The 24,092-nt window shown below is 53.8% G+C and overlaps 1 protein-coding gene across 2 annotated transcripts in view; it reads left to right on the top strand.

Annotated features, from left to right (window-relative positions):
- dock11 (dedicator of cytokinesis 11) overlaps window positions 1-24,092 on the top strand; it is a 274,194-nt gene that overhangs the window by 244,677 nt on the left and 5,425 nt on the right. For both annotated transcript variants that reach the window (XM_041195295.1, XM_041195296.1), the window contains 3 exons: window positions 1,115-1,305; window positions 1,909-2,009; window positions 13,293-13,431. In XM_041195295.1, coding sequence (XP_041051229.1) covers window positions 1,115-1,305; window positions 1,909-2,009; window positions 13,293-13,431 — 431 coding nt within the window. The remainder of the gene's footprint in view (window positions 1-1,114; window positions 1,306-1,908; window positions 2,010-13,292; window positions 13,432-24,092) is intronic.

The raw sequence follows: 24,092 nt of genomic DNA on the forward strand, positions 1-24,092 counted from the left end.
ACTACATTTCTACAACGGATGCTCTAAGCTTGAGAAAGACTTTATATAAATTCTAATATAGTTCATCATTCGGTGCAATTAGAATTATTGAGTAATCCTGATACCAGGTGATGATCTTTGGGCCAACGTTTGTAAAATCCAACCTTTTTGCTATTTAACAAAAAATTCCTTTGATGAATCCTGCCAGAATTGTGTTCATTACAGACCAGTAATTGGCCTGATAACACAAAAGCACCACGATGGAAACCCCACCTTGACTTTGGGTTATTTGCTGTGTCAGTGCACATATGGCACTACTGTGCTGTGGTGATGCAAGGTATGGTCTTTTTTCTCATTCAGTCTCAAGTTGTGGACGTCACTGGCAAGGCCACATTTATTGTCCACTGTCTGTGACTGAATGGCTAGCCGGCCCACTTGAGAGGGCATTTAAGAGTCAACCACATTGGTACAGGATTGGAGTCGCGTATGGGCTGGACTGTAAGGATGGTAGGTTTCATTCCCTGAAGGGAGAGATTGAAATATTTTGGCCTTTATGACAGTCTCACGGCTTTCTGATCACATTTTAATCAATATTTTATACACTATTTTTCTAAACTGAATTCAAATTTTCAAACTGTCACAGTAAGATTTGAACTGAACTGATTTCTCTGGATAACAAATCCAGATCACTGGAGCACTAGTCCACAACATAACCACTATGCTACTGTGCCCTTTAGTGCACAGGAAGATTAAATCCACAATGATCTTCACCCAGACTGGGTCCAAAACATAGACTGTATATGGTTGGCATGGTTGAACCAATCAGTTAGCTCCATGTTCAAACCCAGGTCCCAGTGGTGAAAGGACAGCCTGTTAACTTACTGCATCACTGAAATTTTAATCATACACAGGAAGAACAGCCACAATACTTGGGGGTAAATTTTCACCTTGCCTCCTCAGCACTGGGGTAACCCGGTGAAACGGGAAACCTGCCTGCTATAGAACCCATCCAATTTTCATTCCATCCAACTCAAAGGTAGATCAGGCAGGCAGTATAATGGGCTCTTTTATCCCATCGGATGCTTGAGAACTTGTGCAGCTCAGTAACCAGTTGCCTGTTGATAATTGCCTTCAGCAACACATTCCTTCCCATACGTGAAGAAGAGGATTGCAGTTATGTATGAGCACCAGGTCGAACTGAAGCCCATCGACGTTGCCATCGATGAAATGGATGACCGAACAGCTGAGCTGCAAAAGCTGTGCACCTCGAATGGTCTGGACATGATCCAACTTCAGCTCAAACTCCAAGGCTGTGTATCTGTGCAGGTGAGAACTGACTGACAATGATGTTTGGAAAGTGAGACCTCCCTGTCTTAGTCTGATTACTCCAAACTCAAATTGTCTTTAGGAAGACAGAGAAAAATGGACCTTTTACCAGCACCCTGTACTGACCCCCATCTCCCAAAGCCCCCCGCCCTTCTCCCAACCCCAGCTCAGTGTATCAAGAATTGGGTAACGGCAAATTAAAGCTGAAAGAAGAAATACCCCTCTCGTGTTGTAAATGTGGTAATTTCTTTGTGTTTAGCTTCATCCTCTACTGGGTGTATCAAATGAAAAGCATTCCACCATTAAATGGTCAGAACATATTTATGGAATGCTCTTTTTTTTAGGATCGAAAGTAAATAGCGACCTTGCAGAAGCATAATTAGAAAACTCAACAATTGTAATGATCACGCTCGAAACAAGCTTATCAACATGATCTCCATTTTCAAATTGAACAGGTTCCTTCTGACTGTGACAGAAACATTTGCTTATCTTCACTGAGTCTGATGAATCATTTAGCCTGACCTTATGCCCTGAATTGATGCTTTGCTATCTGTGTTTCCTGAAGTATGAAGATATGTGCTTTCAACTTCCAATCTGTTGCAGGTAAATGCTGGCCCACTGGCCTATGCAAGAGCGTTCCTGGATGGCAATAAATCGAGCAAGCATCCAACCAAGAAAGTGAAGCGACTGAAGGAAATATTTCGGTGAGTGAATTGAAAGGATTAGTTTTCAGCTTGATTCACTGCACTTGCAGAGCTTCCAAGCAGCTTGCTTGATTAAAGACACTTGGGTACTTCATTGATGAGGCCTGCCAATGCTGCCTCTTGTGTAGAAACAGTACATCATGTGATCCCCTAAATCAGCTGCTTCATGTCATTTCTTTACTCCGTGTTCCCCCTCACCCCTCCTCCCCTCCCCCCACCGCTCTCTCCATTCCCCCTCCCCTCCCCATTCCTCCTCCCCTCCCCCTCTCCATTCCGCCCCTCCCCATTCCCCTCTCGCCGTTCCCCTCCTCCCCGTTCCCCCCTCCCCATTCCCCTCTCTCCGTTCCCCCCCATTCCCCTCCCCTCCCCGCCCCTCCCCACCTCATTCCCCCTGTACTCCCCTCCCCATTCCCCCTCCCCTCCCCAATCCCCCTCCCCTCCCCTCCCTTCCCCTCCCCACCTCATTCCCCCTCCGCTCCCACTCTCCACCTCCCCCTCCCCTCTCTACCTCCCCGTCCCCCTCCCTCCCACTCGCTCTCCCTTTCCCCTCCCCTCCCCTCCCCCTCCCCTCCCCCTCCCTCTCCCTCCATTTCCCCTCCACCTACCCCACCCCCTCCCTCCCTTTCCCCTCCGCCTCCCTCCATTTCCCCTTCCTCTCCCCGGTCCTCCCTTTCACCTCCCTCCCTTTTCCCTCCCCCTCCCTCCCTCCCTTTCCCCTCCCTCTCCTTCCCTCCCTTTTCCCTCTCCCTCCATCCCTCCCTTTTCCCTCCCTACCTTTTCCCTCCCACCCTACCTATTCCGTCCCCCTCCCTCCATTTTCCTTCCGCCGCCTCCATTTTCCCTCCTGCTCCCTCTGTCCCTTTTCCCTCCCCCTCCCTCCGTCCCTTTTCCCTCTCCCTCCCTCCCTTTCCCCTAACCCCCTACCTCCCTCCCTTTTCCCTCCCTCCCCCTCCCTCCCTCCCTTTTCGCTCCCCCTCCCTCCCTCCCTTTTCCCTCCCCTCCCTCACTCCCTCCCTTTTCCCTCCCTCCCCCTCCCTCCCTCCCTTTTCGCTCCCCCTCCCTCCCTCCCTTTTCCCTCCCCTCCCTCACTCCCTCCCTTTTCCCTCCACCTCCCTCACTCCCTCCATTTTCCCACCCCCTCCCTCCCTCCCTCCCTCCCCTTTTCCCTCCCCCTCCCTCCCTCCCCCACTTTTCCCTCCCCCTCCCTCCCTCCCTTTTCTCTCCCCCTCCCTCCCTCCCTTTTCCCTCCCCCTCCCCCTCCCTCCCTCCCATTTCCCTCCCCTCCCCCTCTCCTCCCTCCCTTTTCCCTCCCCTCCCCCTCTCCTCCCTCCCTTTTCCCTAACCCTCCCCCTCCCCCTCCCTCCCTTTGCCCCTCCCCCTCCCTCCCTTTGCCCCTCCCCCTCCCCCTCCCTCCCTCCCATTTCCCTCCCCTCCCCCTCCCCCTCCCTCCCTTTCCCCACCCCTCACCTCACACACTTTCCCCTCCCTCTCCCCTTCCCCTCCCCCTCCCTTGTTCCTCCCCCTCCCTCCCTTTTCCCTCCCCCTCCCCCTCCCACCCTCCCTTTTCCCTCCCCCTCCCTCCCTCCCTTTTCCCTCCCCTCCCTCCCTCCCTTTTCCCTCCCCTCCCTCCCTCCCTTTTCCCTCCCCTCCCTCCCTCCCTTTTCCCTCCCTCTTCCTCCCTCCCTTTCCCTCCCCCTCCCTCCCTCCCCTTCCCCTCCCCCTCCCTCCCTTTCCCTTCCCCCTCCCTCCCTTTCCCTCCCCCTCCCTCCCTTTTCCTTCCACCTCCCTCCCCCTCTTTCCCATCCCCCTCCCTTCCTCCCTCCCTTTTCCCTCCCCCTCCCTCCCTCCCTTTTCCCTCTCCCTCCCTCCCTCCTGCACTTTTCCCTCTCCCTCCCTCCCTTTTTCCTCCCCCTCCCTCCCTCCCTTTTCCCTCCCCTTCCCTCCCTCTTCCCTCCCCCTCCCTTCCTCCCTCCCTCCCTTGTCCCACTCCTTCCCTCCGTCCCTTTTCCCTCCCCCTCCCTCCCCCTCCCTCCCTCCCTTTTCCCTCTCCCTCCCTCCCTCCCGCACTTTTCCCTCTCCCTCCCTCCCTTTTCCCTCCCTCTTCCTCCCTCCCTTTTCCTCCCCCTCCCTCCCTCCCTTTTTCCTCCCCCTCCCTCCCTCCCTTTTTCCTCCCCCTCCCTCCCTCCCTTTTTCCTCCCCCTCCCTCCCTCCCTTTTCCCTCCCCCTCCCTCCCTCCCTTTTCTCTCCCCCTCCCTCCCTCCCTTTTCCCTCCCCCTCCCTCCCTTTTCCCTCCCCCTCCCTCCCTTTTCCCTCCCCCTCCCTCCCTTTTCCCTCCCCCTCCCTCCCTCCCTTTTCCCTCCCCCTCCCTCCCTCCCTTTTCCCTCCCCCTCCCTCCCTCCCTTTTCCCTCCCCCTCCCTCCCTCCCTTTTCCCTCCCCCTCCCTCCCTCCCTTTTCCCTCCCCCTCCCTCCCTCCCTTTTCCCTCCCCCTCCCTCCCTCCCTTTTCCCTCCCCCTCCCTCCCTCCCTTTTCCCTCCCCCTCCCTCCCTCCCTTTTCCCTCCCCCTCCCTCCCTCCCTTTTCCCTCCCCCTCCCTCCCTCCCTTTTCCCTCCCCCTCCCTCCCTCCCTTTTCCCTCCCCCTCCCTCCCTCCCTTTTCCCTCCCCCTCCCTCCCTCCCTTTTCCCTCCCCCTCCCTCCCTCCCTTTTCCCTCCCCCTCCCTCCCTCCCTTTTCCCTCCCTCTTCCTCCCTCCCTTTTCCCTCCCACTCCCTCCCTCCCTTTTCCCTCCCCCTCCCTCCCTTTTCCCTCCCCCTCCCTCCCTTTTCCCTCCCACTCCCTCCCTCCCTTTTCCCAATTCCCCCTCCCTCCCATTTCCCAATTCCCCCTTCCTCCCATTTCCCAATTCCCCCTCCCTCCCATTTCCCACCTCCCCCTCCCGTTCCGTCCCTCCCTCCCATTTCCCCCCCACCCCCTCCCTCCCATTTCCCCCCTCCCCCCCTCCCATTTCCCCTCCCTCCCTCCCATTTCCTCCCCTCCCTCCCATTTCCCCCTCCCACTCCCTCCCATTTCCCCCCCTCTCCCTCCCTCCCATTTCCCTCCCCCTCCCTCCCTCCCATTTCCCTCCCCCTCCCTCCCTCCCATTTCCCTCCCCCTCCCTCCCATTTCCCTCCCCCTCCCTCCCATTTCCCTCCCCCTCCCTCCCATTTCCCTCCCCCTCCCTCCCATTTCCCTCCCCCTCCCTCCCATTTCCCTCCCCCTCCCTCCCATTTCCCTCCCCCTCCCTCCCATTTCCCTCCCCCTCCCTCCCATTTCCCTCCCCCTCCCTCCCATTTCCCTCCCCCTCCCTCCCATTTCCCTCCCCCTCCCTCCCATTTCCCTCCCCCTCCCTCCCATTTCCCTCCCCCTCCCTCCCATTTCCCCCCTCCCCCTCCCTCCCATTTCCCTCCCCCTCCCTCCCATTTCCCCTCCCTCCCATTTCCCCCCTCCCCCTCCCTCCCATTTCCCCCCTCCCCCTCCCTCCCATTTCCCCCCTCCCCCTCCCTCCCAGTTCGCCCCTCCCCCTCCCTCCCATTTCCCTCCCCCTCCCTCCCATTTCCCTCCCCCTCCCTCCCATTTCCCTCCCCCTCCCTCCCATTTCCCTTCCCCTCCCTCCCATTTCCCTTCCCCTCCCTCCCATTTCCCTTTTGCCTCCCCCTCCCATTTCCCTTTTGCCTCCCCCTCCCATTTCCCTTTTCCCTCTCCCTCCAATTTCCTCCTCCTCCCTCCCCCTGCCTTTTCCCTCACCCTCCCTTTTCCCTCCACCTCCCTCCCTCCCTCCCTTTCCATTCCCCCTCCCTCCCTTTCCACTCCCCCTCCCTCCCTCCCTTTCCCCTCCCCCTCCCTCCCTTTCCCCTCCCCCTCCCTCCCATTCCCCTCCCCCTCCCTCCCATTCCCCTCCCCCTCCCTCCCTTTCCCCTCCCCCTCCCTCCCTCCCTTTCCACTCCCCCTCCCTCCCTCCCTTTCCCACTCCCCCTCCCTCCCTCCCTTTCCCCATGCCCCTTTCCCCTCTGACCCCTCACCTCCGACCCCTCCTCTCCTTTCCCCTCACAACCCTCCCCCCCTTTCCCCTCCCACCCCTCCGCCTCTCCCTCCCTCCTCCCTCCCACTCCCTCCCTCCCTGTCCCCTCCCCCTCCCTCCCTCCCTCCCTTTTCCCTCCCCCTCCCTCCCTCCCTTTTCCCTCCCCCTCCCTCCCTCCCTCCCTCCCTTTTCCATCCCCCTCCCTCCCTCCCTCCCTTTTCCCTCCCCCTCCCTTCCTTTTCCCTCCCCCTCCCTCCCTTTTCCCTCCACCTCCCTCCCTTTTCCCTCCCCCTCCCTCCCTTTTCCCTCCCCCTCCCTCCCTTTTCCCTCCCCCTCCCTCCCTTTTCCCTCCCCCTCCCTCCCTTTTCCCTCCCCCTCCCTCCCTCTTCCCTCCCCCTCCCTCCCTCTTCCCTCCCCCTCCCTCCCTCCCTTTTCCCTCCCCCTCCCTTTTCCCTCCCCCTCCCTTTTCCCTCCCTTTTCCCTCCCCCTCCCCCTCCCCCTTTCCCCTCCCCCTCCCCCCTTTCCCTTCCCCCTCCCCCTTCCCCCTCCCACTCCTCCCTCCCTTCCCCCTCCCCTCCTCCCTCCCATTCCCCTCCCTCCCTTCCCCCTCCCTCCCTTCCCCCTCCCTCCCTTCCCTTTCCCCTCCCTCCCTACCTTTCCCTTCCCCCTCCTTCCCTATCCTCCCTTCCCTCCCTACCTTTTCCCTCCCCCTCCCTCCCTACCTTTTCCCTCCCCCTCCCTCCCTACCTTTTCCCTCCCCCTCCCTCCCTACCTTTTCCCTCCCCCTCCCTCCCTCCCTTTTCCCTACCCCTCCCTCCCTCCCTTTCCCTCCCCCTCCCTCCCTACCTTTTCCCTCCGTCTCCCTCCATACCTTTTCCCTCCCCCTCCCTCCCTACCTTTTCCCTCCCCCTCCCTCCCTACCTTTTCCCTCCCCCTCCCTCCCTACTTTTTCCCTCCCTCCCTCCCTACCTTTCCCTCCCCCTCCCTCCCTACCTTTTCCCTCCCCCTCCCTCCCTCCCTTTTCCCTCCCGCTCCCTCCCTACCATTTCCCTGCCCCCTCCCTACCTTTTACCTCCCCCTCCCTCCCTACCTTTTATCTCCCTCTCCCTCCCTACCTTTTCCCTCCCCCCCTACCTTTTACCTCCCCCTCCCTCCTGACCTTTTATCTCCCTCTCCCTCCCTACCTTTTCCCTCCCCCCTTTTCCCTCCCCCTCCCTTTTCCCTCCCTCCCTTTTCCCTCCCCCTCCCTCCCTCCCTTTCCCTCCCCCTCCCTCCCTCCCTCCCTTTTCCCTCCACCTCCCTCCCTCCCTTTTCCCTCCACCTCCCTCCCTCCCTTTTCCCTCCCCTCCCTCCCTTTTCCCTCCCCTCCCTCCCTCCCTTTTCCCTCCCCCTCCCTCCCTTTTCCCTCCCCCTCCCTCCCTCCCTTTTCCCTCCCCCTCCCTCCCTCCCTTTCCCTCCCCCTCCCTCCCTCCCTTTTCCCTTCCCTCCCTCCCTTTTCCCTCCCCTCCCTCCCTTTTCCCTCCCCTCCCTCCCTCCCTTTTCCCTCCCCTCCCTCCCTTTTCCCTCCCCTCCCTCCCTCCCTTTTCCCTCCCCTCCCTCCCTTTTCCCTCCCCTCCCTCCCTTTTCCCTCCCCTCCCTCCCTCCCTTTTCCCTCCCCTCCCTCCCTCCCTTTTCCCTCCCCTCCCTCCCCCTCCCTCCCTCCCTTTTCCCTCCCCTCCCTCCCTCCCTTTTCCCTCCCCCTCCCTCCCTCCCTTTTCCCTCCCCCTCCCTCCCCCCTTTCCCCTCCCCCTCCCTCCCTCCCTTTTCCCTTCCCTCCCTCCCTTTTCCCTCCCCTCCCTCCCTTTTCCCTCCCCCTCCCTCCCTTTTCCCTCCCCCTCCCTCCCTTTTCCCTCCCCCTCCCTCCCTCCCTTTTCCCTCCCCCTCCCTCCCTCCCTTTTCCCTCCCCCTCCCTCCCTCCCTTTTCCCTCCCCCTCCCTCCCTCCCTTTTCCCTCCCCCTCCCTCCCTCCCTTTTCCCTCCCCCTCCCTCCCTCCCTTTTCCCTCCCCCTCCCTCCCTTTTCCCTCCCCCTCCCTCCCTCCCTTTTCCCTCCCCCTCCCTCCCTCCCTTTTCCCTCCCCCTCCCTCCCCCCTTTCCCCTCCCCCTCCCTCCCCCCTTTCCCCTCCCACCCCTCTCACACCTCCCCCTCCCTCCCTCCCTCCCTCCCTTTTCCCTCCCTCTCCCTCCCTTTTACCCTCCCACCCCTTCACCCCTCCCTCCCTTTCTCCACCCACCCCTCCCCACTTTCCCCTCTCACACCTCCCCCTCCCTCCCTCCCTCCCTCCCTGTTCCCTGCCCCTCCCTCCCTCTTCCCTGCCCGTCCCTCCCTCCCTCTTCCCTGCCCATCCCTCCCTCCCTCCCTCTTCCCTCCCTCCCTTTTCCCTCCCCTCCCTCCCTTTTCCCTCCCCCTCCCTCCCTCCCTCCCCCTCCCTCCCTCCCTTTTCCCTCCCCTCCCTCCCTTTTCCCTCCCCTCCCTCCCTTTTCCCTCCCCTCCCTCCCTTTTCCCTCCCCTCCCTCCCTTTTCCCTCCCTTTTCCCTCCCCCTCCCTCCCTCCCTCCCTCCCTTTTCCCTCCCCCTTTCTCCTCCCTCCCTTCCCCTTTCCCCTCCCTCCCTCCCTTCCCATTTCCCTCCCCCTCCCTCCCTCCCTTTTCCCTCCCCCTCCCTCCCTCCCTTTTCCCTCCCTTTTCCCTCCCCTCCCTCCCTCCCTTTTCCCTCCCCTCCCTCCCTTTGCCCTCCCCTCCCTCCCTTTTCCCTCCCCTCCCTCCCTTTTCCCTCCCTCCCTTTTCCCTCCCTCCCCTTTCCCTCCCCTCCCTCCCTTTTCCCTCCCTCCCCTCCCTCCCTTTTCCCTCCCTCCCCTCCCTCCCTTTTCCCTCCCACCCCTCCCCCCTTTCCCCTCCCAGCACTCCCCCCTTTCCCCTCTCACACCTCCCCCTCCCTCCCTCCCTCTTCCCTCCCTCCCTTTTCCCTCACCCTCCCTCCCATTTCCCTCCCCTCCCTCCCTCTTCCCTCCCTCCCTCTTCCCTCCCTCGCTTTTCCCTCCCCTCCCTCCCTTTTCCCTCCCCTCCCTCCCTTTTCCCTCCCCTCCCTCCCTTTTCCCTCCCCTCCCTCCCTTTTCCCTCCCTTTTCCCTACCCTCCCTCCCATTTCCCTCCCCTCCCTCCCATTTCCCTCCCCTCCCTCCCTTTTCCCTCCCCTCCCTCCCTTTTCCCTCCCTCCCCCTCTCTCCCTTTTCCCTCCCTCCGCCTCCCTCCCTTTTCCCTCCCTTTTCCTACCCCCTCCCTCCCTTTTCCCTCCCCCTCCCTCCCTTTTCCCTCCCCCTCCCTCCCTTTTCCCTCCCCCTCCCTCCCTATTCCCTCCCCCTCCCTCCCTTTTCCCTCCCCCTCCCTCCCTTTTCCTTCCCCCTCCCTCCCTTTTCCTTCCCCCTCCCTCCCTTTTCCTTCCCCCTCCCTCCCTTTTCCTTCCCCCTCCCTCCCTTTTCCTTCCCCCTCCCTCCCTTTTCCTTCCCCCTCCCTCCCTTTTCCTTCCCCCTCCCTCCCTTTCCCTCCCCTCCCTCCCACTCATTTCCCTCCCCTCCCTCCCTCCCCCCCATTTCCGTCCCCCTCCCTCCCTCCCTTTTCCCTCCCCTCCCTCCCTCCCTTTTCCCTCCCCTCCCTCCCTCCCTTTTCCCTCCCCTCCCTCCCTCCCTTTTCCCTCCCCTCCCTCCCTCCCTTTTCCCTCCCCTCCCTCCCTTTTCCCTCCCCCTCCCTCCTTCCCTTTTCCCTCCCCCTCCCTCCCCCTCCCTCCCCCTCTCTTCCTCCCTTTTCCCCCCTCCCTCCCTTTTCCCCCCTCCCTCCCTTTTCCCTCCCCCTCCCTCCCTTTTCCCTCCCCCTCCCTCCTTTCCCCTCCCACCCCTTCACCCCTCCCACCCCTTCACCCCTCCCCCCCTTTCCCCGCCCCCCTCCCCCCTTTCCCCGCCCCCCCTTTCCCCTCCCACCCCTCCCCTCCTTTCCCCTCTCACACCTCCCCCTCCCTCCCTCCCTCTTCCCTGCCCCTCCCTCCCTCTTTCCCTGCCCCTCCCTCCCTCTTTCCCTGCCCCTCCCTCCCTCTTTCCCTGCCCCTCCCTCTTCCCTCCCTCTTCCCTCCCTCCCTCTTCCCTGGCCATTCCTCCCTCCCTCCCTCCCTCTTCCCTCCCCCCCTTTCCCCTCCCTCCCTCCCTTTCCCCTCCCTCGCTCCCTCCCTCCCCTTTCCCCTCCCTCGCTCCCTCCCTTCCCCTTTCCCCTCCCTCCCTCCCTTCCCCTTTCCCCTCCCTCCCTACCTTCCCCTTTCCCCTCCCTCCCTCCCTCCACCCTCCCCCGTCCGTCCCCCCTCCCCCTTTCCCCTCCCTCCCTTCCCCTTTCCCCTCCCTCCCACCCTCCCCCCTCCGTCCCCCTCCATCCCCCTCCCCCTTTCCCCTCCCTCCCTTCCCCTTTCCCTTCCCTCCCTCCCTCCCTCCCCATTTCCCCTTTCTCCTCCCTCCCTCCCCCTCCCTCCCTTCCCCTTTCCCCTCCTTTTCCCATACCTCCCTTCCCCTCTGTTCCCCCCTACCCCCGCCTCATTCCCCCCCTACCCCCGCCTCATTCCTCCCCACCCCCGCCTCATTCCTCCCCACCCCCGCCTCATTCCCCTCCACCCCCGCCTCATTCCCCCCCTGCCCCTGCCTCATTCCCCCCCTGCCCCCGCCTCATTCACCCCCTACCCCCGCCTCATTCCCCCCCTACCCCCGCCTCATTCCCCCCCTACCCCCGCCTCATTCCCCCCTGCCCCCACCTCATTCCCCCCTGCCCCCGCCTCATTCCCCCCTGCCCCCGCCTCATTCCCCCCACCCCCGCCTCATTCCCCCCACCCCCGCCTCATTCCCCCCCTACCCCCGCCTCATTCCCCCCCTACCCCCGCCTCATTCCCCCCTACCCCCGCCTCATTCCCCCCTACCCCCACCTTATTCCCCCCTACCCCGCCTCATTCCCCCTCCTCCCCTTTCCCCCCTTGCCTTGTCCTTTCCTCTCCCCCTTCCCTTTCCTTCTCCTTTTCCCCTCTTCTTCCTCCCCTTTCCTCCAATCCTCTCCTATTCCTCCAATCCACCCCTTTCTTCCTTTCCCCCATCCACACTCTTGTCTTCTTATCCTTTCTCCTCCCCTTCCCCTTTCTCCGTGTTTTGTTTCCTCTCTTGCCCATTTCACCTGTCAGCTATCAGCTTTACTCTGAAATGTCACAATTATAGTTCCAGTGCATGGGAATAAACAAGATAGCAACATGCATTAAGATGAAGGCCACAGGCTTTTACTTTCAATAGCACTTTGATTCAAATTAGCTTTTAATTCTGTAGCGTTCACTGGGAAGCAGGCTCTTTCATCTTGATATCCAGTGCACTACGGGAGCTTGCAGGAGTCCTGCGTCACCTCTTTAGGGAAGGTTTACTGAATTAAGAGCCACTCGAGCACTTATCAGGCTGGTGAAGAGCCTTCTCCCGGGATCAAGGACCCCAGGGGTGGAAGTCCCATCCACCAAGAGCTGCCAACCAATCAGTGGCAGGCAGCTCTTCTGTATTCAGCAGCACCGACAGGGGGACCGTGGCTGCTGTCGGTACTGTTTCCATCCAAGGCCTAGGATTAAAGCAGGAACCAGGCATAGGTGAGTGATGGTGCGAGGGGTTCGGGGAGGGAATTATGTCAGCAGCAAGAACAGGGGTTGGCGTTCAGTGTCTCCTGTCCCCCTTCCCCCTTCCCCCTTCCCCCTGCCCCCTTCCCCCTTCCCCCTGCCCCCTTCCCCCTTCCCCCTGCCCCCTTCCCCCTTCCCCCTTCCCCCTGCCCCCTTCCCCCTTCCCCCTGCCCCCTTCCCCCTGCCCCCTGCCAAATGCCTCACTCAGGTACTGAGTGCCTTTGAACAAGAGACACCTCCCTGCTCCCCCCCAACACCCCCATCCCCCAACACCCCCTCCCCCCACAACACTCTCTCCCCCCTCCCACCACCCAACACCCTCCCCCAACCCTACCCCCCCCCCAGCCGCTACTACCTACCTTGGAGCCCGCAAGCAAACAGGTCAGAGCTCGCATGTCGTGTTCCCTCCATGTCATGACCCACCCACTGCAGAGTTAATACCAGCAGTGGCAGGATAAGGTCCTTAAGTGGGTATTATTTGCCCAATTAAGGGCTTCATTTGGCAGTGTGCCATGAAAGACATCAATGGGCCTCCCCACCCCAAACTTAATTGATCCCTCAACCTCCCACCCGATTAAATGCTCCTTTCTACCACCAATCTCACTATGGGGGACAGCACAATATTCTGTCCTATGTCTTCGATAGTGGCTGTGCTGAAAGCCAAGTAATAATGACTATTGTATATTTATCAAGTGTTCGCCAAGGATGATTCCTGTGAAGTATAATTACGGTATAGTTTTGGGTGTCTCATTACACATACTTCGGGATTGGATATTGTAGTTATATGGAGAGACTCAAGCTACTGGGAATGTGAGAATAATTTGAGACTTGACATGTGGTAAGAGTATCATGCTTAGGAAGAACATGCTACTTTAGTGCTACATTCCAAAGTTCACCAACATTGGGGGTTTCCTCGCCACATGACTGTGTTTGTCTAGACCAATTGATAAAAGATTGATTGCCACAGTTAGTTAACAACCCTATTATCATTGCATCATGTGACTGCCAGAATGGTAAAATTCAAAGGATGTTGATCTCCATTCACCCTATAATTCCTCTGGTCCTATTCCACTGGAGCAGAGGCAGCCAAGAGAAAATTTAATATCAGTTTTTAACATCATGTCTTAATAACCTGGCCCTGTTCACTTGATTTCCTCCTGTTGGCTGGCAGCTGACAAAGGATCATCAATTTACTGAGAGTGAGGAGTATGGTGAGGAGAAACCTAGCGGACACTGAAGGTTCTTGGAGCAGGGAATGTTTTACCGCGGTGTGTGCTGGAGACATAACCCATTGCAGCTTTTAAAGAAAAATTGCACCTTTGAAGACAAAAATTGCATAAGAATTGAAGCAGATGCAGGACTTTGGAGAGAGAGTTGAGCAGTCTGATTAGTTTGGATTGCTCTGGCAATGACCAGGCCAAATCAAAATGGCCTCGTTCTATACTGTAAACATCAATGGCATCCTACATTTTGTATAATGGTAGAAAACTAAAATGGATCTTTTGCTCAAATTGCATGCAGGGAGTTTGTTTCAGCCTGTAGCCTGGCTCTGGATTTAAATGAGAAGCTGATCAAGGAGGATCAGGTGGAGTATCACGAAGGGTTAAAGGCAAACTTCAAAGACATGGTGAAGGAATTGTCTGACATCACTCACGAGCAGGTCAGTGATACAGGATTGCTGAGAGCAGGCGACACAAGTTTACTGACTGACTGTATCCCTTTTGTATAATTTACACCTATTTTAAATAAGATCTTTAATCATTAATATTCTCTGAAACAAAGTTTTGCATAGCTTGCCTTGGCATAAGCTTTAAGTTGTTAATAGGGTTTGTTAGCAATCAGGGGAAGTTACCTCAGTCTGTGTCCCAAGCCAACAGTTCACCTTTACACCTCATCACCTTAGCACTGAAGATTTCTAGTCTTTATATTAGCCTGAATTTTACAGTCACTCGGCAGCACTCACTATTGACTTTGAGTAAAGCTGCCCACAAAGTTTTAGCAGGCTCTGGAGTGTAGACTTCCTCTCTTCTGATTTTTGTATCATTTACAGGCGATCAGCAACAGGGCAGCCAGCAGGCAGACTAATCAACCAATCAGATTAAAGAACTCCCATTGACAGCAAAGTAGGAAATGTATATCACATTTAAATCACAATACATAAAGTGAAAAACGGATTGGGACATACATGTAGGAGAAGCTTTAAATAGCTGAACATAAGCATTAAAAAAGAAATTTTGATTCTTTTAAAAATTCTGCAACATAGTTTTCTTATGAGGGGATGAGACTGCATACGACTAAAATTAGCTCTTTTAGTGCAGAGAGGTCATTCAGATGTAATTAGAGTATCGCTTAGTATGACATTCAAAACTCAGTTACTTTTGCTTGGACAAGGCTTAATGTTTTCATTGGTGTTTGCAATCAAAATAGTGGGTGATTAATTTAAGATCAAGGCAGAGAGTGAAGGAGAAAGTTAGGTTAGGACAGAGAGAGAGAGAGAGAGAGAAAGTGAGCTCAGAGCAGAGAGAGAGTGAAATGGAGGAATTAGTGGAGAGGGACAGGAAGGAAGAAATCAGAGCAGACCAAGAGGAAGAAAGAGATGAGAATATACTTCAGGTACATGCATGAATACAGAGGGCGATAATTGTGTGGTAAATCAGGAAGTGAAAGAAGTGAAAGGTATTTTAAGAATGTGGCTTAAGAACAGGCAGTGTTGTAAGCCACAAAAAGTGAAGCCGATGCTATGGGACACAATGTCTGCAATCGTATTGGTGACAAGTTTGAACCTGAGAACAAGTCTAAATGTACCCAGAAAAATGGGTGGGAAAAGGCAGCAGCCACGTTTGTTCAAGGGTATCTTTGTTAGTTCTTCAAAATGGATTCCTCTAGCCTGACCCTGCCTGTGTTCCCAGAAATATATTCTATCTTTGACCTTCAAGGGCTGGTTGTCCTGCTGCACAATTTTTGCTTTAACAAAGCTGTATCTTTTCAAACATATATTTAATTCTTTACTATTCAGTCAGCTTCCACTACCTTTTCAGGCACTGCATTCCCAATCACAACTCGGTGCATAAAGAAGACTCTCCTTAGTTCTTCTGCCAATTATCTTCAATCTGTGTCCTCTGGTTATTGACCCAGCTGCCATTAGGAACAGTTACACACTATTTATTCAAACTCCTCATAATTTTGAACACCTCTATTGAGTCTCCCTTTACGTTTCTCTGCTCTTAAGGAGAACAATCCCTGCCTCTCTATTCACTCCACATAATTGAATCTCCATGTCCCAGGTCCAATTTTAGACAATGTCCCCTGCACTCTCCCTGTCTGCAACACACTTTGTTGAATTGGCACATTGAAAGTGGCACAATGGTGTTAAACAGAGCACTTTCCAAAATGTTAGTATGCAAACTATGTACAATGAACATCGTACACTACAGCCAAACACTGAATTCAACTCATGCTAGAGCATTTTGCTTTTCGGTTAAGACGCTTTATCTGAACTTAACATTGAAATGTTTATTTTGATTTCTAGCTCTTAACATAGAGTTTTAGGTTTCCTTGAAAATCAAAGAACCCTCCGCTCACCTCTCCCTCCTCAGGAGGGCTAAACCTACTTCTCCATGTTAGGGAAATAAAAACAGCCATGTTCCTTCGCAGCCATTGGCAGTGGATCAGATGTCCACTGGGAGGAAAAGATGCCACAACTGATTTTACAATATTTCAGTGGGATCTAACCCATTGTATTCAGTTTCTACCAGCCCAGTCTCAAGACCTCAGCGATTTCATTGACATGTGACAGCAACAACTTGAATTTATATAATTTCTCTCACTGAGATTTTTTTTTTGAATCGGTTCATGAGTTATGCACACCACTGTCAGTGGTGACATGAGGAAAAGCTTTTTATGCAGCAAGTGCTTAGGATTTGCTGTTGTTGCGGAAAGTTTATGGACTTTAACCTGGCAGCAGTGATGAAACATCAATACAGTTCTATTTCAGGACAATGTGTGGCATTGAGGGGAACTTGCAGGTGGTGATGTTCCCATGGTGGCTGCCCATGTCTTTCTAGGTGGTAGAGGTCACGGATTTGAAAAGTGCTATCAAAGGAGCCTTGGTGAGCTGCTGCAGTGCATCTTGTACATGGTATAAACTGCTGCTACTGTGCGTCAGTGATGGAGGGAGTGAATGTTTAAGATGGTGGATGTGGTGCTCATCAAGCGGGCTGCTTTGTCCTGGATGGTGTTGAGCTTCTTGAGTATTGTTAGAGCTGCACTCATCCAGGCAAGTGGAGAGTATTCTATCGCACTCCTGACTTGTGCCTTGTAGATGGTGGACAGGCTTTGGAGAGTCAGGAGGTGACTTACTCACCACAGGGTTCCCAGCCCCTGACCTGCTCTTGCAGCCACAGTATTTATATGGCTGGTCCAGTTCAGTTTCTGGTCAGTGGTATCCCCAGGATGTTGATAGGGAGGATTCAGCAATGGTAATGCCATTGAATGTCAAGGCAAGATGGTTAGATCTCTCTTGTTGGGAATGGTCATTGCCTGGCACTTGTGGGGCATGGATGACATTTGCCATTTATCAGCCCAGCCTGAATGTTGTCCAGGTCTTGCTGCATTTGGACATGGACTGTTTCAGTATCTGAGGAGTTGTGAATGGTGCTAAACATTGTGCAATCATCAGTGAACATACCCACTTCTGACCTTATGATGGAAGGAAGGTCATTGATGAAGCAGCTGGAGATGGTTGGACCTCGGACACCTGAGGAACTCCTGCAGTGATGTTCTGGAACTGAGGTGACTGACCTCCACCAACTACAACCATCTTCCTTTGTGCTAGTTATAATTGCAACCAACAGAGTGTTTTCCTCCTGATTCCCATTGACTCCAGTTTTGCTGGGGCTCCTTGATGTCACATTCAGCTAAATGCTGCCTTGATGTCAAGGGCAGTCCCTCTTCCAGAATTTAGCTCTTGTGTCCATGTTCGGCCAAGGCTATAATGAGGTCTGGAACCAAGTGACCCTGACAAAGCCTAACGTAAGCATTGCTGAGTAAGTGCTGCTTGATAGCACTGTTGATGACGCCTTCCATCACTTTGCTGATAATCAAGAGTAGACTGATGGGGCAGTAATTGGCCGGGTTAGATTTGTCCTGCTTTTTGCAGGACATGTGCAGGACATACCTGGGCAATTTTCCACATAGCTGGGTAGACACCTGTGTTTTCGCTGTACTGAAACAGCTTGGTTAGGGGGCAGCAAGTTCTGGAGCACAAGTCTTCAGTACTATTGCTGGAATGTTGTCAGGGCCCATAGCCTTTGCAGTATCCAGTACCTTTAGCTGTTTCTTGATATCACGTAGAGCGAATCAAATTGGCTGAAGACTGGCATCTGCGATGCTGTGGAACTCCAGAGAAGGCTGAGATGGATCATCTCACTCAGCACTTCTGACTGAAGATTGTTACAAATGTTTCAGCCTTATCTTTTGCTCTGATGTTCTGGGCTCCTCTGTCATTGCAATTGAGGATGATTGTGGAGTCGTCTCCTGTTAGTTGTTTAATTATCCAACGCTATTCACAACTGGACTGCAGAGCTTAGAGCTGATCTGTTGGTTGTGGTATCATTTACCTCTGTGTTATGACCAGGTGAGAAAGGCTACAACGACACCCCCCTCCCCACTTTTTCCCCACTCCTCAATTGATTGTAACAGGTGTTTTTTAAATTTATAAGGATGAATGGATGTTGGGGCAGATACGAAGGGCTGAATGGCCCCTTTCTGTGCCATAACTTTTCTATGGTTTCATAGAATGTGCCAATTCAGTGAATGTACTTAACTGTTTACATGCTGATTGCCAAGAACTCATTCCATGGGCTTTCTTGAGTTTAAACAAGTAAGGGGTTAGTTTTTATTGTGCTAAAAACCACCCAGGTAAACATATTAAAAAAGGTAAACCAACGTACTGACCATCAAAACACACACATAAACAAATTTGCCATAGGGGCTATAAGGGGCTTTTGGGGGAGGGGGGGCATAGTTTGGCATGAGATGGCTTTAATAGGTATTGGAGGTGGGTGAGGGCTAGATGGCCTCTTATGTTCCAGAGAACCGAGGCAGGCCTTACGCAGCCTCTTTTCTGTGTCTGGGAGTGGTGAGTCCAACTCCATCCTGCATCCACACCCGTGAGCCAGAAAATTTCCTGACTCTCGCTAGCAGATCCGGGAGCAAAAATCCAGGATTTTGTCACTCCCAAAGCCAGTGTCCATTTTTTTCAAAACTCCACTGAATCCCTCCAATCAGTTTTACTCTCCCTTCCACAGGACCAAAATGGCTCTTAACAAAGTCACAAATGCAGCACTATGAAACTCTGACCATGGTAAGCTATCCCTCCTTTTTCTTGATATTTGACACAGTTGACCGCACCATCTTTCTCCAATACCGCCTGTAGTAATTAAGGTTTTATTTAGTGGATAATGTACCTTTAAGCATGACACTTGTTAGGAAAGATCACATGATCTGTACTAACCAATAGGAGAGCCCTCAGCTGACAATGCAGAGATAGAGTTGGAGTTGAAAGCACACATGTAGTTGCTGCTGAGGACATTGTAAATAAACTTAATGGCCAGAATTTTCCCATTAGTGTGCGGGGACGGGCCCCGCAAGCCCGCACGTAAAATGACACGTGACATCGGGCGAGCGTCCCGCCATCACCGCGCGCCATCGCGATATTTGGGAAGGCGGGCATGCTATAAGTTCGGATGCGCGCCCGCCATCGATTAACGGGCCAGTTAAGGCCCTTGAAGCAGCAATTGATCTCGATTTTTCGCAGCCCGCGTGATCTTCAGAACATTGCACGGGCGCAACGGACAGGCGGATAGGAGACATTTGTACAAACCTCATCCACTGGCAGGGTAAGAGAGGTGAGTGGGGTCGCTCATGTAATGTTTGAGGGATTTAAGTGTAAAAGTAACTTTAACTTGCCTGAGTGAGCGGGAAAACTTCAAAACTCATACCAGCTGCCAGGACAAGAGTAAAAGCCTTAGTCAGGACTCTACGGTAAAGATCATTTCTGGGGCCTGTAGCTTTCAGGAAGCCTTCCCTTAGCCTGGGAATGGGAGTTGTGCTCTCCTCTGGAGGCAACTCCTCTGAAGAGGAAGAGAGGGGAGGCCAGGAGTCAACATTCAGCCTCCAGGGGAGCCACCTTTGGGAGAACAGGCACAGCCATAAGGGGCATAGGGCCAACAGGAAGTGCAAGGCAGAAGGGGCTACAGAAGACGCCATTATCCTGCTGCCAGGGTTTACCGGCGGCGAAGCAGCTACCTCAATATATCTGAGGTCCAGTGCCGAAGGAGTCTCCACCTCTAAAGGGAGGCAGTCACCTCCATTTGTCAGTTGATTGGCCCTGAGATCTCAGTAAATCGTGTGGGTGGACACCCCATGCCAGTGGCTCCAAAGGTCACAGATGCCCTCAACTTCTATGCCTCCAGCTCTTTCCAGGGGTCAGTGGGTGATCTCTGCAGAGTCTCCCAATCAGCTGTCCACACATGTATCAAGCAGGTCACAGACACTCTATTCATGCATGTAGTGACTTTCATCCACTACCACTGGGACGAGGCCAGCCAGACAGAGCGAGCCAGAGGCTTCGCATTAATTGCTGGCTTCCCCCACGTTCAGGGTGCAATAGACTGCATACGTGTGACCATCAAGGCACCAGCAGGTGAGCCCGGTGCCTTCGAAAACAGGAAGGGCTTCCACTCCATGAATGTGCAGATAGTGTGTGATCACAGGATGCTGATTCTACAAGTCTGTGCAAGGTACCCAGGCAGCTCCTACGACGCTTACATCCTGAGACGCTCCCAGGTGCTGGGGCTCTTCACTGCTCCGGCTCGGCTGGATGGATGGCTGCTGGGTGACAAGGGCTATTCCCTCATGATGCCTCTCCGCCATCCAAGAACAGAGGCTGTGCAGCGGTACAATAGGAACCACGCCTCCACAAGGACTGTGATGGAGAGAGACATAGGTCTTCTCAAGATGCGCTTCCAATGCCTGGACCACCCAGGGGGCACACTACAATACCCCCCAGATCGAGTGTCACTGATGGTGGTTGCATGCTGCGCTCTCCACAATCTGGAGCTGGAAAGGAGGGACGCAGTGGACGACGCAGTTGCTCCAGATGCACAAGATGAGTCCAGCAGTGAGTCCGAGGATGAGCAAGCTCAGGAGAACGCTGAGGGGGTAGACGCTGATCCGGGCATACTCAAGGGAGGCAGGGACACACGGGAGGCTTTAATCCAAAGAACCTTCAGCTAGCCCACCACAGATGGACCTTCAACACACTCCAGGGCTGCAGGCTCCACACTCGATACCTGAGTGCTAAATCAGCCTGGATATTAACATTAACTAAGGCCCTTGTCAATAAAGCTCAATGTCAAACAATTCACTCCTAACATCATGTCTTCCCGTCCACCTGCAGAAGTAAGGAATCACCCTGAGGTATGGCAACATGTCAAAATTTATTGAGTAAACAAATGTAACTTCATAAAGCAAAACAAAAACAGTGTTGGACATCAAACCAAGACTCCACTAAGTACTATGAGCCAACATAAAAGCATGAATGAGAAACCCGTGATGTGCCTAAGGTGCCTTAAATTTACACTTATGGGTGCTACGTCTAGGTGCTGTCCTCTCGCTGGCACTGATATCTGAGACAGCCTGCTCACTATGCCGTCCTGTTGGCCTTGATGACCTTGGCGGCCGTCCTCAGGCCCATGGAGTCTGTGCTGGCCCCGCCTGGGAGGGAGCGGCCATTTCCACAGCTGGCATCTCCCCAGTCGCTGCAGCCTCATCAGATGCCACGGTCACTGGCAGAGGGGCGGAGGAGCTGCTGCCCTCATCCGGAGCGCCCTGAAAGGAGCCCGCAGAGATGACAGGCAGCTGCTATGCCAACATGAGGTCACTTTGGACCTCCCTGCTCACCATAGATGGGTGGGCACCAAGCTGGGATACTTGTTGCCCAGACCATCTCCCACACTAGCACTGACCAGCTGTGGCCAATGGCGCTGTGAGGGCTTGCAGGTCCGAGCGCAACCCCAGGAGGCCCTGATTGTCCTCCTGGAGGAGCCTCGCCACGAAAGTCGCCATTATCTCCATGGAGGAAGCATGGTGCTCGGCAATGAGGCTTATTGCATCGGTGATGCTCCGCGTGGACTCCTCCAGCATGGGCACTATGCCACGCATAGCCTCATGTATCTCCGCCAGATTGTCCCACATACCTGCTGCACTTCCAGCGTTCGCTGCCTCACGGACGACTTCAGAGGCACATCAGCAGCCACCGACCGAGCATGTACCTGCCCCCAGCTGTCCTCCAACAGCCGGCGTCCTGGGCACTCTCTGTCTCTGCCTGCACCTCAAGCGAGTGTGAAGTGCCCTCACCGCTGTGCCCTGAGACACTAGCCGAAGATCTAATTCCCACCGAGGTGTTAGTATCTGCGCTGGTGCCTGCCTGGCTGAGATGGTGTGAAGCTGGTGAGTGGATTTTCTCTGGGGCTTCAGGGGTGATAGGTGGGCCCTCTGTCTCCTCCTCCCGGCCCTGCTCTGGTGATGCTGAAAGGAAGAAAAAGGACAATTGATTAGTTACAGTGCAGACAATGTCAACTTGCATGCCGCTCCCTCAGGTCATTATGTGCTCATTCTACCATAATCAATGGTAAATCCATGTTGCTAACTTCAATCACTGAGCATTCAGCAGTGCCATGGCTTCTGTGACGCACATGGTGATCTGAGTGTTGGCCGAATATACTCCCCGTGGCACCCCAGCCACTGGTGGACCATGGTTGGGCCACTTTTCCTGTTGTGTTTTTGTGCCAGAAAGGAATGTATAATGGTTGCAATGCATACCTTCATTCCTTAAATATTAGCCATTGTTTATCCACCATATGCCCTTTAATGAGGTTCCCCAATCTATCTTAGAAAACTCATGCCTCATACCTTCGTAGTTTCCTTTGTTAAGATTTAGGACCTTAGTTTCAGATCGGACTACTTCATTTTCCAACTAATCTAAGAAAGCCTGTTCCCTAGTCAGTTCTTTGACATACTGGTCTGAAAAACCATCTCTCTGACACACTCCAGGAATTCATTTGGCACAGTATAATTGCTAATTTGGGTTGCCCAGTCTATATGTAGATTACCCATGATTACTGTAGCACCCTTGTTGCATGCATCTCTAATTTCCTGTTTAACGCTGTCCCCTACCTTATCACTACTATTTGGAGGTCTATAGACAACTCCCACTAATGTTTTCCACCCTTTGTTGCTTCTTAGTCACCGACACCATCACCCTCCCTGACGGTGACCCAGATTCTTTGCAACTTTGGTGTCGCACTTGACCTTGAGTTGAGCTTCATGCAATATATCTGTGCCTTCACTGAGACTGCCAACTTCTGACTCCATAACATCGCCTGACTCTAACCTTGCCTTCAGGTCATCTGTTCGAATCCTCATTCCTGCCTTTGTTACCTCCAATTCTTGACTATTCCATTACACACCTGGCTGGCCTCTTACATTCTACTCAATGTAAATGTGAGTCCACCCAAAACTCTGCTGCCCATATCCTAACTCCCACCAAGTCCTGCTCACCCATCACCCCTGTGCTTGTTGGTCCCAATCAAGTAATACCTGAAATTTAAAATTTTTCTCCTTGTTTTCAAACCCCTCTGTGGCATCGCCCCTCCCTATCTCTGTAATCTTTTCCAGCCTCACTACCCTCCGAGATATCTGTGCTCCTCTAATTCTTGAGCATCAAGATTTTAATCGCTCAACCGTTGGTGACTCTGCCTGCAGCTGCCAAGGCCCTAACCTGTGAAATTCCCTCCTTAAACATATCTGCCTCTCTTGCTGTCTTTCCTCCTTTATGATGCTCCTTTAAACATGCCTCTTTGACAGGGCTTTTGGTCAGCTGCCTTAATACCTCGGTGTCGAATTTTGTCTGATAACGCTCCTGTAAAGCACCTTGGAATGTTTTACTATACTAAAGGTGCTTTTTAAATGCAAGTTGTTGTTGTAAAGTGTTCTAAGGAGCTTTACAGCAACACTATCAAACAAAATGTAGCAGAGCTAGGGAGAGGCAGAGTCATGACTTGTGGTTATTTGGCAGTTCAGGTTACAATGGGCTTTCTGTTACCTCTGCTTGCTTAAGGCAACATCTGTTAACAGTTGACGTTTCGAGTCCTCATGACCCTTCGAGGACTCGAAACGTCAACTCTTTTCTTCTCCGCCGATGCTGCCAGACCTGCTGAGTTTTTCCAGGTAATTCTGTTTTTGTTTTGGATTTCCAGCATCCGCAGTTTTTTTGTTTTTATCTCTGTTAACAGTGGATTTGTGGTAATACAAAGCAACAATTGACGCACTGATGGCTCCAGAAATTCCCTCTTCCCTAAACAATAGCCTCAGTAATAAAGTGCGCGATGCGTTTTGCATCTGCCTCTCTCCATATATTGTACTTTGGCCTGATGACAATGTCATATTTGTTCAGTGAAATTGGATACTATGTAAAAATTCATTGTCAAACATTTACCTGGCCTATTTTTTTAATGTGTATTGAATGTTTCAAGGAAAACTGTTTCAACATGTATTAAAATCATCTTAGACAAGATTTATTAACCAAGGAACTATAAGAAGAAGAAGAAATATGAATTAGCAAAGCAAGAATGTTGGTCCTTGATCAGAACCAGTCAATGATTTGCTTATGGTAGTGTGAGAACATCTTTGAATTAGTTCTTGAAATGGAGGCATCACTGTGCAGTTGGCATTTATTGCTCATCTCCAGTTGCCTTGAGAAGTTGGGGGTTGAAGAATCCTGCTTCAGACACCATGAAGAAGGCTTCACAGTCTATAGTATGTTAATGGCAAGTCTTTATTAACATCCCCTATCTGTGTTCATATCTAAATTAGGGAGTACAGGTATGGAACTGACTCCAGTCTAGGCCTTAACCCTACTCTGTCCATCTCTACACAGACCCTCGCACTGAGTCAATGTGTTTTCTTACATCACTCTGTAGACAGTACTGTACGCAGTCCCACATTAGCCCTTTATGTACCAGACCCTGGATCAGCTAGACCAACACTGTGCTCAAAGAGCATGAAAGAGGATGAATGGCTTATCTCCTGACCTCTCAAAGTTTCAGGGGTGAGCTGCTTTCTTGAACCGCTGCAGTGCATGTGGTGCCGACATCCACTGTGCTGTTAGGAAGGAAGTTCCACGGCATTGATGCAATGATGAGGAAGGAACAGAGATGTATATACAAGTCAGGATAGTGTACGACTTGGAGGGCAATT

The sequence above is a fragment of the Carcharodon carcharias genome, chromosome 9 (assembly GCF_017639515.1).
Source record: "Carcharodon carcharias isolate sCarCar2 chromosome 9, sCarCar2.pri, whole genome shotgun sequence".
Classification (NCBI taxonomy): Eukaryota; Metazoa; Chordata; class Chondrichthyes; order Lamniformes; family Lamnidae; genus Carcharodon; species Carcharodon carcharias.